The sequence below is a fragment of the Topomyia yanbarensis genome, chromosome 2 (genome assembly GCF_030247195.1).
Source record: "Topomyia yanbarensis strain Yona2022 chromosome 2, ASM3024719v1, whole genome shotgun sequence".
Classification (NCBI taxonomy): Eukaryota; Metazoa; Arthropoda; class Insecta; order Diptera; family Culicidae; genus Topomyia; species Topomyia yanbarensis.
This window is the reverse complement of record NC_080671.1, coordinates 35,536,767-35,552,166: the sequence shown is the minus strand read 5'-3', so window position 1 is coordinate 35,552,166 and position 15,400 is coordinate 35,536,767. Positions and strand designations below refer to the sequence as shown.

Genomic DNA, 15,400 nt, shown 5'->3' with positions numbered 1-15,400 from the left:
ATATAATTACCTTCTACCAAAGCTAGTACAGTAGACTTTACACTTCTCGTAAATTTCACCAACTGGTTTACAAAATTAATACTAAATATTGTCCATAAGTAAACTTTCTATACATGTCTACTAACGGCTAATTTAATATGTAGGATTATTTTAAAAACGACTATAGCACAACACGAGAAATGTACATAAACAAAATCATGCACGAATAAAACCTCGAAACGTCATCCCTCAAGTAACGAACGAAAGTATAATAAAAACAAAACGAGCAAAAATTTGTTACGTGAAATATTTCAATACGCGTCAATGTTATAGGGTGACCATCCCATTATTGGTGTGCACCCAGAATTTTATTTATGCATCGATAGCATACTTTTCTATCGGCTGGATGTTGTTGGCTCGAATCAAAACTTGTCGAAAGTAAACAAAGTTCATTTCATATCGTCAACCTGGCGCCCAGGTGGTGAAATCAACGGGGTGCTGGAGCGTTGCCAAAAAAATTTATTTCCAGATTAAATTTTACTAAACTTCCCAGTTAAACTCAGCCGGAATGCTGGCTGGTTCTAATTCGTATTCCGGCTCCTGTGACACAACCGATTCAAGTTCGAATGTTTAAGGGGTACCATTTCGATGCGGCTTAGCCGCATAACCGAGGCCTAGGAACCGAAGCGGCACAAAGCCGCTGAGGATCCGCCGGGCGAGGTGGCCACCGACCCGCCGTCGGAAGCAAGCGAACCTGTGATCCACTCGTTTGCCCGGCTTTCTCAAACATAGGGGCTATCCCTAGTTTAAGTCCGATTGAGCGGTAGCGAAGTCGGACAGCACGCGCAAAAGCGATGTGGCGTAGCCACATTGGGTGCTGGACACAAAATAAAATTGGCAACGCTAGCAAAATGTAAACACAAATGAACACTCCGGATGAACCTATCGTCAATTGACATTTCGACGAGTTTTGATTCGAGCCAATAATATGGGCCCTTTTTATCTGCCCCTTGTTTCTTCTGCTGTAAATTTTATGCATTGGACATATTCGGTCGATCCACTCACTGAATGCTTACTAGAAGTTATCTGTGCTAGAAGTATACACTGAAAAAAATCCAAACGTTAATTCTATTTGCTTCAAACCGCTTAAAATTCATATGAAGTAGAAATGCTATTGTTATCACGCGCTCACATACCTTCTATGTGTCAACTGTATAAACTATGTATGCATACACATAAGTTATATGTGCATATTGTTATAGAATGGGGTCTTATGTGCCTAATAGTTATGAAATGTGAATGTAAGATTAATATTTCTTGTAAATACACACATTAGGTTTATGTGCCAGCAAATAGTGTCTATATGCCTCCGTTAATTGCAAAAATCTATGTGTAAAATCAATAGGCATAACGTTTACTTTTTTTTGAGTGTATGCATGTAAATGCATAAAAATCAGCAGAATAAAAGAGACGGATAGAAAGTATGCTAACTATGCATATTTCTATACCGTTTATTCAAAACGTCATATCTAACAAATGTAAACAAACTGAGTTAATTATGCCAAATAAAAGCCAAGCTTTGACTCTTTATCACAAATAATAGAGAAAAATAATAACTCTTTACATGTTAATTTAATCTTAAGTCAAAATGTCACATATAGTATACCAAAGCTTTGCTAATATTGTGTAGATGTGATGTTTTGCGTAGTGATGTTTCTCCAAGTCGACTGTAGTTAGCATGTTTTTCCAATGCCAAACCTCATATCTACACTCTCGATTGCAATACATCACATGAAATATATCACAACTACAAGCCTCCAAACGTCACAGTAAAATGTGACATCTACAAACGGTGTTGCCAAGACCACATATGTAAAAGAGCATAATAGCAAAAGTGATCGCCAAATGTAATAAAATAATGGTTATCAATTATCTCCCTATTATCTTCGCGAAAAACATGTAATATAATTAGGAAAATTTAACTTATAAGTAAATTAAACTCAAGGTTACCTTCAACATGGATTACCTAATTTTACCTTCCAGCACGATACCACGAGATTGGGTCAAAAGAGCTAAACTTTTGGTAGATTTTCGTATCCGTGTAGAATACATCAGAAAGTGCGAAAGCGACGCACAACTTAAAAGTACCTACACACCACTGAAAAATTAAAGGCCCTAGTATAAAGGTACGCAAAGAGTGTGCAGAAAGTGAAGCCGAAAAAAGTCTACCTATCGAGCAAAATTAGAATCCAACTTTGCTGCAGAGGTATCAGAGATGTATTCCAATTGTGCTCGATAGGTAGGCTTTTTTTGACTTCACTCTTTGCGCAACTGTTCTCTATAGACTGTGTGAAAAATTACCTAAAATTGAGAACTTTTGACTCAATCTCGTGGTATCGTGCTGGAAGGTAAAATTAGGTAAACCATGTTGAAGGTAACCTTGAGTTTAATTTACTTATAAGTTAAATTTTCCTAATTTTGAGTACATCCCAAACAACTCAAAAGTACCTAGTACTGCACGGAAGACCTCGACTGAGTCGAATCTCTCGTTTTGTTTTTGATAACACTAATATGTTCCTAAATTTAAGTTAAAAGAACTTATTCTGTGAATTGTTTTATTTTACGTGTATAAATTTAAATTGAAAGAACTTATTCTGTGGGTTGTTTTATTTTTGTGTGTAGGAATAATGAATGCTCCAAAGAGAATAGGGAAAGAGACGAATAGTGAGAAGCCAAAAATACCTTATTGAGCAGACCAATCGTGCAATGTAAATAAACATTACTCATGCCTGAGTTGGAGGAGATAAGTATTGTAAATCTATCAAAAAAAGAAATTTGAATTTTCGTCAGAATTTAGTGCAATCGTGATTGTAAGGTGCATTCTAGAGTCTATGTATGAGTAAAAACAAGCTTAAGAATTATTTCATCTCTTTGTTTCAAAATGCACATCGTTTGATAAACAAATCCAACGATCGACAAAAGGTTTGTTTTCAAAATATAATAGGAGTCATTTAAAGTGCTGCCTTTGGAAACGGTTACCAAATTCTAGTGTTGAAATCATCGTAAAGGGAGTGTTGCCGTTTTGACTGATTTTCACTCTGCGTCTCTTTCACTATTCTCTTTGGAATGCTCGAGTATTCAAATGGACGTAAGTCGCAAAATGTAAACAAAGTGGGTTTTCATAATATGTGACTTCAAATGTCGCCAAAAATGCTTCTAATTTCAGATAATTATGACATTCCCTCATTTAAAGTGTTTTAAGTTATTTTTACAAAACGACGAAACTTCCATGTTCACACGTTTCTAATTTTTTGCGGATATGTACACCATGTTGAAAACAAACCGACGAACAGTGATGCCACAAGTACAGATTTATCTAGAGAGGTACAGATTTTTGAAGTGTTTTGGTACAGATTCTGTACGGTGCGGATTGCAGAATTTTTTATAAAAAAGTGCAGATTGGTACAGATTTTTTAAAATGACAGAAAAGTAAAATAATTTAACACTGCGATGCATCACAGTAAATAGCAGAAAAACGTTGAACTAAGCCGCTGGCAGAATGATGGCGAGTAGATGAAGTGGACCTGGTAGGTATGGTCTGAGCTTGAACTTAAGCTAACATTAGAATGCGATATGCGAGAAACCTGCTTCCAGCAAAATCGTCCCTTTTTCCCCTTTCAGAGTGAAAGCCGAGCGGATCTACTTGGAGTGTCTACGTATATTTTAACATTCTCCATTTGATTTGCTGCAAGCAGGTTTCTCGCATCCTAATGTATGGTAATACCCAGCTTCTCGCCGTCACTCTGTCAGCGACATTAGGTTGCAAACAAAGTGGCGGCGAGAATTTGAGCTGGAGCTGATATTGACATTTCTCAGTCAAACTCCGGAATTCTGACTGGTTTCTTGCGGAAGTTCAAATTCAGTTCAAATATAACAACCGATTCCCGAGTCAGAATTTCTGGTTTGGTTTCCTCGAATGAAAAATCAGTATAAGTGATTTTTTAAAACAACTTTGTTATTGTTTGGGTACAGAATCCGGTACAGATTTTTCTAGAGAAAAGTACAGATAGAAAACATTTTTCGACTCCCGGTACAGATTTAATTGTGGCAACACTGCCGACGAATCTGTCAAATTGATCAGCTTTGCGGAAAGCACAGATGCGCACTCATAAATTCGACGTAAGTAACGAAGAAAAACAGTTTTTCACAATGTTGACATACGTCAAGAAAGTTTCTACAAAAGCGAGTGAAAGTATTTTGTGTTTAGTTACGTTAGTACTTCCCGTACGAGTACCCGAAATAGCACGCATACATGCTGGAGTTGAAGCGAATGTTCGGTGCTAAGACCGATAACCACGAGGGCGGGTAATACGATTTTGTTCTCCAATGATAAATGTCTACATAGTGAAACATATGTACTTTGTTCTTAAGCTGACTTACTGTTCTCGTGCCGTGCCGAAGATCGAAATGGTTATTGCCAAGCTGAAGCACTGCATTACTTCTCATAATGCAGTGCTTCAACATCGCCTAACTGATTTTAAGTTCGCGGAAGAATATGTGCATCCAGAGTGCAACGGTGAGATTGTTGATGTTCCTACGGTATGAAGACCAGCTATCTCCGGGATATATGCAAGGTAGTTTTCATGTTATCATAAACTCACTTATGTTTTTGAGAATGTGACGACGTCACTTATTCAAGTCGGATATTATGCCAGTGCACTTTGAGCAAGCAAATGAATTAGTGTAACTGTGGCAGATAATTGCTTATATTTATACTATTTTCAAATTTAATAATTTTAAAGCTCAAAGAATAGTAAAAACCAAACGGCGTAACTGTTTTCAGAATTTAGTGAGTCTAATCCGACTGACGTATCATACATCATAAATATAAAAACGACGAATCTAACGGTGTATGATACAGTTAAGAAATTAAAATGGCGCATCATGGTTTTTTTTTCTCAATTTCAACATAATACAGGCTACAACAAGTTAAAACGATTACTTTACGTAAAATGGTGTGAAAATGAAATGAAAATGTGAAATCGATGTAGGAATTATCGTAGTAATTTTGAATTAAGAGTTAACAGTTTACACAAGAAACTGATGTTTTCCATTTCGTCTATTTGAAAAAGTACTCGAAATTTGCTTATATTTAACACTATGTTCAAATTTAATAAAAATAACGCTCAAAGAATCGTAAAAACCAAATGACGTAACTACTTTCAGAAATTACAAACAGTCTAATCTGACTTGACGTATCTAACAACATATGTTTCAAGACGACGATTATGACGGTGTATGATACAGTCAAGAAATCGAAATGACGTATCAATTTCTTTTCTCTTTTTTTTACATGGTACACGCATAAAACGTGTAGAAATATTATGTTACATAAAAAGGTGGAGCAAACAATGTTATATGTAAAATCGATACTGCAATTTCTCCAGTATTTTTGAAATAGGATTCAAAAATTTCCGCTGGAAACCTCAAACCCGTTTTTCTCGGTTTACACCAAATGTTACATACGTCCATTTGAAAAAGTATTCGAGAATGGGTACACGCTGAATTTTATTAATGCACCGATAGCATACTTTTCTATCTGCCTCTCGTTTCTTCTGCTGTAAATTTTATGCATTGGTCATATTCGGTCTATCCACTCATTGAATGCTTACTTATATGCATAAAAATCACAGCAGAAGAAAAGAGACGGGAATAGAAAGTAAGCTATCTATGAATATTTTTGTTTCTCAGTGTAGTAGAAAAATGGTAGAAATTCCGTACGGAGTGTAGTGAGAGAGACTGCGATAAAACATACCTCTGGCAAAGAGAATAGGAAAAGAGACGAATAGTGTGAAGCCAAAAATACCTTATTGAGCAGACCAATTGTGCAATGTAAATAAACATTACTCATGCCTGAGTTGGAGGAGATAAGTATTGTAAATCTATCAAAAAAAAATTTAAATTTTCGTCAGAATTTAGTGCAATCGTGATTGTAAGATGCATTCTAGAGTCTATGTATGAGTAAAAACAAGTTTTAGAATTATTTCATCTCTTTGTTTCGAAATGCACATCGTTTGATATACAAATTCAACGATCGACAAAAGGTTTGTTTTCAAAATATAATAGGAGTCATTTAAAGTGCTGCCTTTGGAAACGGTTGCCAAATTCTAGTGTTGAAATCATCGTAAAGGGAGTGTTGCCGTTTTGACTGATTTTCACTCTGCGTCTCTTTCACTATTCTCTTTGACCTCTGGTTCTGCTCTCTTCTTCATTGATTAATGTTGTTCATTCATTATTCTGTTGTGCATAGTCCGGGCTTCTACAGCCAACAATAGAGCCGATTCTTCGAAGATACGCTGCGACATCGTAAAGCTGGAGCGATTTTCTTTTGAATTTCGTGTATCGGAATCCAGCGTGGAACTAGAATTACGGATCGTTCCGAGTGAGAACCTCCGCGATGTCTGGAACAATATTGGAGAATCTCAGTGGTAGAAAATTGAGCATTCTCGTGTCATGCCTGCTGTTTTTGCAGTTTCTCTGCTTCCTGTTGGGTGGTCTGATAGGTATGTACGCTTTTGAAAAATATTCATTCATTTTATACTTAGCGTGTTATAGCAAAAAATGCATATTATAAAATAGTATTTAATTGAAAAACCTCTTAGGAATTTTTCATTTTTGGACACCAGACAGGTTCGAAAATGGCGTCTCGACGCTCAACCTTTGTTTACCTTATATGTTTCTATGTATTGATTGCTATTGGTGTGGGTGTTTCAAAAAAGCCGGCACGCTTTCGATGCATGTATAGTGTATTCGTTCTTTGCATTTTTAGCTCCCGTCCCAGCTAGCGTACAAACGATTCTCGGAACCATTTGCAAGGATGTTCCCGGCTCGCACAATGACACAAGCATCTGGCTGTACTCGCGTGGTGAAGAGCACTGCCAAAGTTTGGATCATCTGGATATTAACAATCACGATCTGAAGATGGCAAACCAGATTGTGTTTGTTTTTCAAATGCCTCTTCCCCGAGAAGGTCGTCAGTTGGATTATTCTCGCTGGCAGCAGAATCTGATTGGCGTCCTGCAAACGGACATCGCATACGATGCGAACATTCTACTCAAACCACATGCTAAAATGACCATCGACGCACGTTTGGCCTATCGAAATAAAGGTGATCCGGATCAGAACTGGAAGTATCTTGCGTCGTCTGTGGAAACGCGAGATTTGGACTGTGCGGCGGACAATGTCACCGATGAATATTTATACAATTGTAACGCAATTCCGCTGTTTGAGCTAGGCTCACTTCATCACGACTATTATCTATTGAACATAAGATTGCCGGTAGACAGTGATTTGAAGATGAATCTCGACATTGGACATATTCAGGATGTACACCTTTCAGTTATCTATCAAAATGGAGGTTTCACCAAAGTATGGGTGTCGCTGAAAACCGTCTTCCTTCCATTTATCATCATTATCATGGCCTGGTTCTGGCAGCGCGTTCATTTACTCCAGCGCAAACCAGCGCTCTTGGAGTACATGCTGCTGGCTCTGGGTACGGCCCTAACAGTCCTTAATCTTCCATTGGAATATCTCACGCTGGCATTCGACATGCCTTTTATGTTACTACTGAGTGATATGCGACAGGGAATATTTTACGCGTGTCTACTCTCATTTTGGTTGGTATTTGCTGGAGAACATATGTTAATTCAGGAAACCGGAGAAAAATCTTCATTCAAATCGTACTGGAGGCATCTCAGTGCAGTGGCCGTCGGATGTGTGTCCTTGTTTCTTTTTGACATATGCGAGCGGGGAGTGCAGCTCCGGAATCCGTTCTATTCAATCTGGGTATCACGAGTTGGATCTAAAGTTGCTGTGAGTTTAATGGCATGGTTTGGGGTATATGTTACATTAACACTCTGTGTATTGCAGCTTGGATTTATCATCTTAGCAGGTATTTCGGCAGGCTTGTATTTCTTCTTCCTGTGCTACATGGTTTGGAAGGTGTTCTGCAATATCAATATCAAACGAACTTCGCTGCCATCGATGTCCTCCGCGCGTCGTTTGCACTACGAGGGAATAATCTACCGCTTTCAGTTTCTAATGTTGGCCACGCTGCTGTGTGCTGCATTAACCGTAATTGGGTTTATCATCGGGCAGGTATCTGAAGGTCGATGGAAATGGGATGAAAACATTGATCTAGAATTTACCTCGGCTTTCTTCACCGGTGTGTACGGAATGTGGAACATATACATCTTTGCTCTGGTCGTTTTGTACTCTCCTAGTCATAAGAAGTGGCCAGCCAATGAGACCACCGGTGAGAAATATCTGATAAAAAATTTAAAACAATCGTTTCTCTAATGCAATCCTTTATTACCCTTGCAGAAAACATAATCAGCGAAGAAATCGAGTTTAGCAATCTGCCTTCCGACTCGAACCCGAGTGAAATATCTTCCCTAACACAATTCGCCCGAAAGGCAGCTTTGGACTAGACAACTCGAATCAATTCATTGCATCTAGTGCTGATAGGTTTTACTTTGTCTTTCTGTTTTTTCACATTACGAAAGTCGTAGAAAAGAAAGTATCGCGTGCCAATAAAAGTGAAAATATGATTTACACATTGTTCGACTAGAAATAGTCGTATTTGATGTTTGTGTCGCTTCCTAATGAAAACAGGCGAACATGATTAACGCACATATTACAAAAATTATGTAAACATTTCAGTATTAGTCGGTGTCATAATTAGATTTTGTAAAGCGCATGCATTTACTGGCGTTTGTAGTACCTTTTATAAAAACAGTAGAAGTAATAACTTATGGAACTATTTTAGCCAACACGTAATAAAACAAGCATTTTTATGGAAACAATTACTCAATCAAATTTTGAACAACTTGATATATTTGGAAAGAATTATCTGCCTTTTTTTACACTTTAACGACATTCAATTAGCTAGAGATTACTGTGTAGGGAAGGTTATAAAAATTAGAGCCATAGTACTCAAGTGAGCGCAAGGATGTGAAGTATACAAATCGGAAAAAAAAAGAAGAGCCAGGGTCATTAGAACAGGCTTAATATCTTACGGGTTTAACTTTTGTCTTCTGCTGATGTGGGTCGAGCTTAGGCAGCATAACTACGAATCACCCGAGTTTACCAGCATGTGTCTTGGTATAGACAGACTTATCCATCTTTACCGTGACAACCGGCAGTCGGTTGTCACAGTAAAGATGGACAAGTCTGTCTATGCCAAGCACTAGTTGTAATTCGTGATTTAAACACATTCCGCAACACTTTCCGTTCGAAAACGACAAGAGCGCGTTGGTCCTCCACCAGCATAGTCAAAGTTTCGTGGTCCTAGAGGACAACCGGTCTAATGATCATTTATAGTTGGTTAATTTCGTACGGTTAAGCATAGTTTGTTCGATCGAAGGGGCTTTCGCAGCCCAAAACACCTTCGAACCTCTTGCTCGCATGTATTTTGTCTTTGAGGCATTTATGACCTGTCCACTTAACTTTGCTTTAACAAAATTCAGCGGCAATTTGATGTTAGTTTAGATATATCGTCTACCTGGCAGCAAATTGGTGTCAGTTATTGACGAGTGGAACACGAAGCATTCGAATTCAACTTACTAAGAAGTTCTCGTATTTTCTCCAAAGAGTGCTTCCTATGTTTCATCGAACGAATAGTCTCAATGAAGCTGAGGTTATCAGAAACGTAGTTTTAGCTTAGCTTAGCTTAATTGACCACCCGCGAGTTTCCCGTGATTGAGCAAAGCCTGTTGAAATTCCATATTGAACCAATTGTATGATACTTGGGAGTAGTATATCATACTCATCGGTTTCATAGTGATCGGCAAGCAGATGAAGCGATTATAAGGTGGAAACCAGTTAGCGAGCGAATCCCCTGCCCTTTTGCTCAGTAAGGGGAATGGGCACGTTGTGCCAGGTTGGTCGAGGCACAATTCGATTGTAAGTCAGTGAATGCTTGACGCGCAAAAGTGCCTGAGCCGATGGCAATCACTGTCAAGGATCAATCGAAGACTTTGAAATGGAAACATGTACCTCATTAAAAGCAGTTTAGTTTACATTGTCATAATTAAATAATTAAAATATAATATAATTAAAAATACTTAATATTCAAGTGTGTATGTGTTGAGGACAACCCTATCGCGGTGTATTAATTAGTACCCCGTTCAGCGCTAGGCTCTAACTCGGCAGCATAGCTGTCAATGTGTGATGCCTGATAAGCGCATCAATGAAATGTTTTTGTGGTTGTCAGTTTCAGTTTGTTTACGTCCTGTATAAAGTTGTACCGTGCTTTTAATGTGTTCGATAAAATATAGTTTGTTTTAATTGTTATCGTTCGCGTTTTATTCCCCTGATATAGAGACGATCCGTAAGCAAGTGTCGGGGACTTACACGGTACAAAAGTGGCGACGAGAATTCGCGAGTGTGGGTAGTTTTATTCGCCGATAAACAAAACTAACCCAACATTTCGTCACCCGCGCGGAAGAAAAGAAAGTGGAGTGCGATGGCTGATGACGGTAGTGAGTTGAACGGACAAAATGGTGTTGACCCCCCAGGACTGTTAAATCAACGGCAGCAGTTGAATCAGCAGATTAATCCCGCACCAGCGGCCCACCAGCAGCAGCAATTTTTCGCTCCCGTTGTGACTACACACCAGCAGCAGCAGCCGTTCATTCCCGTTTCTGCAGCTCAGCAGCAGCTGTTTACAAACATTCCGCCCCACCAATCGCAACCCCAGGTCAGTAATGATATGCTCATGCAAATAATGCAGATGATGCAACAGACGATTGCTCAAAGCCAACAGCAGTTTGCTCAAAGCCAGCTCCAACACCAACAGCTTATGGCTCAGCTGGTACAGCGGCAGCAACAGTCCGACGAGCAGCAACAACAGTTTTTTCGTACTATTGCATCGTCAATAAACGTGCAAGTACCACCGAACCCGGAACAGATCCTTGACTCCTTGGCAAGCAATATCAAGGAATTCCGGTACGAGATCGAGAGTAATGCCACTTTCGCAGTGTGGTACTCTAGATACGACGATCTTTTCGAGAAGGATGCTGCTAGGCTGGATGACGAGGCAAAAGTTCGTCTCCTAATACGAAAGTTGGGTTTAGCAGAGCATGAGAGGTACGTAAGCTTCATTTTACCAAAGTTTCCCAAGCATTTTAGTTTCGCACAGACAGTTGACAAGCTCAAGAGCCTGTTTGGAGCGAAAGAGTCGGTTATCAGTCGTCGATACCGATGTCTGCAAATCGCGAAGAATCCTACTGAGGATCATGTGGCGTTCGCGTGTAGGGTAAACAAGGCTTGCGTAGAATTTGAACTGGGAAAGCTCACGGAAGAACAGTTCAAATGCTTAGTATACGTGTGTGGTCTGAAATCGGAGAATGACGTCGAGATTCGTACCCGTCTCCTTACAAAAATTGAGGACAATAACGACGTTACATTGGAGCAGCTCTCCGAGGAGTGTCAGCGTCTGTACAACCTCAAACACGACAGTGCGATGATTGAGTCTGCAGCACCATACAATCAAGTGCAAGCGATACAAAAGTTTGGTGGGAAGCGATTAGGCGAGCGTGACCGAGAGTCACCACAACTGTCTTCGAGTGCTACCGGAAGGAAGCCAAGTTATCCTTGTTGGCTTTGCGGTGCATTACATTTCGTCCGAGACTGTAGTTACGACAACCATAAGTGCTCCGATTGCGGCCAAGTCGGACATCGTGAAGGATACTGCGACAGTGCAAAGTCTCGGAAACCTGGAAGCAGACGTAAGAAGCGAGACGTCTCAGCCAAAGTGGTGGTGGTCGACGTATGCAGCGTGGAGCAGCGACGCAGATTTGTATCTGTTGGCCTATCTGGAACGGATATTCGACTGCAACTTGACACTGCATCTGACATCACTGTCATCAGCAGGGAGAGTTGGCAGAAACTCGGTAGCCCTGCGCTTTTGCCAGCAACAGTCAAAGCGAAGACAGCATCTGGTAACATTTTGTCACTCGATGGGGAATTCGAGTGTGACGTCACAATCGGAGAAAGTACACGACGTGATCTGATCCGTGTTACCGAGAAACAACTACATCTACTCGGTTCCGATTTAGTCGAGAGTTTCAACCTTTGGTCCGTGCCCATGGACACCTTCTGCTGTCACGTGTCAGGCTCTCCTGCGGCACCCGCTGCACTGCAATCGATTTTTCCAAACGTGTTCACCGATCAGCTCGGTTTGTGCAGCAAAACTAAAGTGAAGTTGGAGCTAAAAAAAAGTGTTCGACCCGTCTTCTGCCCTAAGCGCCCGGTTGCGTACGCGATGTATGATGCCGTTGACCAGGAACTCGACCGACTGGAAAATTTAAATATCATCACCCCAGTCGAATATTCGGAGTGGGCTGCTCCGATCGTTGTCGTCCGTAAAGCCAATGGTTCCATTCGAATTTGTGGAGACTATTCCACGGGGCTTAACGCTGCGCTCCAACCAAATCAGTATCCACTTCCCCTACCGGACGATATCTTCGCCAAGCTGACTAACTGTAAGGTGTTCAGCCAGATCGATTTGTCCGACGCTTTCTTGCAGGTGGAAGTCGACGAACAGTACCGTAAGTTGCTAACCATCAATACGCATCGTGGCCTCTACTCCTACAACCGCCTCCCGCCAGGTGTGAAGATCGCACCTGGTGCCTTCCAGCAGCTCATCGATACAATGCTAGCCGGTCTGCAGTGCACGTGTGGCTACCTCGATGACGTCATCGTCGGCGGAAAAACTGAAGAAGACCACGATCGCAATTTGCGGGCTGTTCTGAAACGAATTCAGGATTTCGGGTTCACCATTCGAGTCGATAAATGCACCTTCCGAAAGCAGCAAGTGCAGTACGTGGGTCATATTGTCGACAGTCGCGGATTACGTCCAGATCCGGCCAAAATCGAAGTGATATCCAAGCTGCCGCCTCCAACCGATGTATCTGGTGTGCGATCATTTTTGGGGGCTATCAACTACTACGGCAAGTTTGTTCCCAATATGCGCAAGTTACGATATCCGCTGGACAACCTTCTCAAGGACGATGCGAAGTTCCAGTGGACTGATGAGTGCCAGAGAGCGTTCGAGCACTTCAAACAAATACTCTCCTCGGATCTACTTCTCACACATTATGATCCGAAGCGGGAGATTATTGTCTCTGCCGACGCTTCTTCCGTTGGGCTCGGGGCAACGATTAGCCACAAGTTCCCCGACGGCACAATCAAAGTCGTCCAACATGCTTCCAGAGCACTCACAAAAGCTGAACAAGGCTACAGCCAACCGGATCGTGAAGGTTTAGCTATCGTCTTCGCCGTCACGAAGTTTCACAAAATGCTCTTCGGACGGCACTTTCGTTTGAAAACCGACCACCAGCCTTTGCTCCGTATCTTTGGTTCTAAAAAGGGAATACCGGTCTACACAGCCAACCGCCTCCAACGATTTGCGCTTAATCTACTGCTTTACGATTTTGACATCGAGTACGTGCCCACCCACAAGTTCGGCGACGCAGACTTACTCTCGAGGTTGATCAACCAGCACGTCAAACCCGACGAAGACTATATCATCGCCAGCATCAACCTGGAAGAGGACCTCAGGTCGGTAGTATCTCATACAGTTAAAGCTTTGCCTCTCAATTTCAGAGCCGTCGCACAAAGCACCCAAGCAGATCCACTGCTCCGAAAAGTCTACCATCACATTCAGCACGGTTGGCCGCAATCTGAACATTCAGAATCCGACATCCAGCGATTCCAAGCCAGACAGGAATCACTCTCCGTGGTAGATGGGTGCATCATGTTTGCCGAACGGCTCGTCATCCCGTCGCTCCATCGCAAGCGATGCCTCGAACAGCTCCATTGTGGCCATCCTGGTATGCAGCGTATGAAGGCCCTCGCTCGAAGCTACGTGTATTGGCCCAGTTTGGATGCTGACATCGTCAACTTCGTCAAGGCATGCCAACACTGTGCGGCCGTAGCCAGGTCACCTCCTCACTCTTCACCGGTGCCGTGGCCCAAGCAGACCGCTCCGTGGCAGCGCGTCCACGTGGATTATGCCGGTCCAATCGAAGGCGAATATTACCTGATCGCCGTCGACTCCTTCTCCAAGTGGCCAGAAATCATTCAAACGTCCCGTATAACCTCGGCGGCAACCATCAGCATTCTCGGTGGGTTGTTTGCTCGGTTGGGTATGCCTGTTACACTAGTCAGCGACAACGGAACCCAATTCACGAGCGCTGAATTCGCAGATTTCTGCGCCTCAAACGGCATCGAACACCTCACAACTGCTCCGTTTCATCCACAATCAAATGGCCAAGCTGAACGATTTGTTGACACGTTCAAAAGGGCTGTTACAAAAATTCGAGAGGGGAGAGGATCGATACAGCAAGCGTTAGACATATTCCTGTTAACGTACCGAAGTACACCCAACCGGGCACTGCCAGACCAAAAGTCGCCGTCCGAGGTAATGTTTGGTCGCAAAATACGCACCTGTCTCGAGCTGCTACGTCCCCCAACGGTACGAACTCCAGTGGCATCGTCGGACGATCACACAAAACCGAGGTTCTTCAGCCGGAACGATTTGGTTTACGCTAAGCTTTATGGCCGTAATGGTTGGAAGTGGGCTCCTGGAACAATCATCGAAAAAATAGGAGACGTGATGTATAACGTATGGGTCGATGATCGCCGAATGCTGCGTTCCCATATCAACCAACTCCGGAGTCGCCTAGCTGTTGACTCGATACCAAAGCAACCTGCCAATCAAGCCACCTCTCGTCAGTATTCGTTGCCGCTCGACATCCTGTTGGGTGCCTGGAATCTACCAAATCAATCTTCTGGCACGCCAGCACCGTCCCTTGTTGCGAGCGGATCTGAATTATCACCTGTCTCCAGTCCCGAGCATACCTTGCTAGGTTCAGTGCCGGCGCTTGCGTCGTCTACACCACAGCAGGAAGTCTCGGCTTTCCCATCAACGTCATCGACATCAACAACATCAACTGAATTCGAATCCGCCATCGAAGTCGAATCCGTGGTAAATCTACCTAGACGTTCTTCACGAACCCGAAGACCGCCGAACAGGTTTGATCCGTACCACCTTTATTAAGAGGGGAGATGTTGAGGACAACCCTATCGCGGTGTATTAATTAGTACCCCGTTCAGCGCTAGGCTCTAACTCGGCAGCATAGCTGTCAATGTGTGATGCCTGATAAGCGCATCAATGAAATGTTTTTGTGGTTGTCAGTTTCAGTTTGTTTACGTCCTGTATAAAGTTGTACCGTGCTTTTAATGTGTTCGATAAAATATAGTTTGTTTTAATTGTTATCGTTCGCGTTTTATTCCCCTGATATAGAGACGATCCGTAAGCAAGTGTCGGGGACTTACACGGTACAAAAGTATGTAT

The 15,400-nt window shown here is 42.0% G+C and overlaps 3 protein-coding genes across 3 annotated transcripts in view; 2 read left to right on the top strand and 1 right to left on the bottom strand.

Annotated features, from left to right (window-relative positions):
- The window catches only part of LOC131682720 (MKRN2 opposite strand protein), a 50,514-nt gene extending 50,340 nt beyond the window's left edge, over window positions 1–174 (bottom strand). The window contains exon 1 of the mRNA XM_058964414.1: window positions 11–174. The gene's annotated coding sequence lies outside the window, so the exon portion shown is untranslated. The remainder of the gene's footprint in view (window positions 1–10) is intronic.
- Window positions 175–6,264: 6,090 nt separating this feature from the next.
- On the top strand, window positions 6,265–8,843 carry LOC131682715 (protein wntless). The gene is made up of 4 exons (XM_058964405.1): window positions 6,265–6,542; window positions 6,809–7,851; window positions 7,909–8,293; window positions 8,362–8,843. The coding sequence occupies exons 1-4, from the start codon at window positions 6,437–6,439 to the stop codon at window positions 8,466–8,468; spliced, it is 1,641 nt and encodes a 546-aa protein (XP_058820388.1). The 5' UTR covers window positions 6,265–6,436; the 3' UTR covers window positions 8,469–8,843.
- Window positions 8,844–9,666: 823 nt separating this feature from the next.
- Window positions 9,667–15,400, top strand: LOC131682710 (uncharacterized protein K02A2.6-like). The gene has a single exon (XM_058964401.1). It carries the CDS (start codon window positions 10,505–10,507, stop codon window positions 15,101–15,103), a length of 4,599 nt encoding a protein of 1,532 aa, XP_058820384.1. The 5' UTR covers window positions 9,667–10,504; the 3' UTR covers window positions 15,104–15,400.

Coding starts and splice junctions, on each gene's coding strand:
- LOC131682710 (XM_058964401.1), top strand. CDS start 10,505: ATGGCTGATGACGGTAGTGAGTTGAACGGACAAAATGGTGTTGACCCC.
- LOC131682715 (XM_058964405.1), top strand. CDS start 6,437: ATGTCTGGAACAATATTGGAGAATCTCAGTGGTAGAAAATTGAGCATT. Junction 6,543..6,808: donor CCTGTTGGGTGGTCTGATAG/GTATGTACGCTT, acceptor TTGCATTTTTAG/CTCCCGTCCCAGCTAGCGTA. Junction 7,852..7,908: donor GAGTTGGATCTAAAGTTGCT/GTGAGTTTAATG, acceptor TGTGTATTGCAG/CTTGGATTTATCATCTTAGC.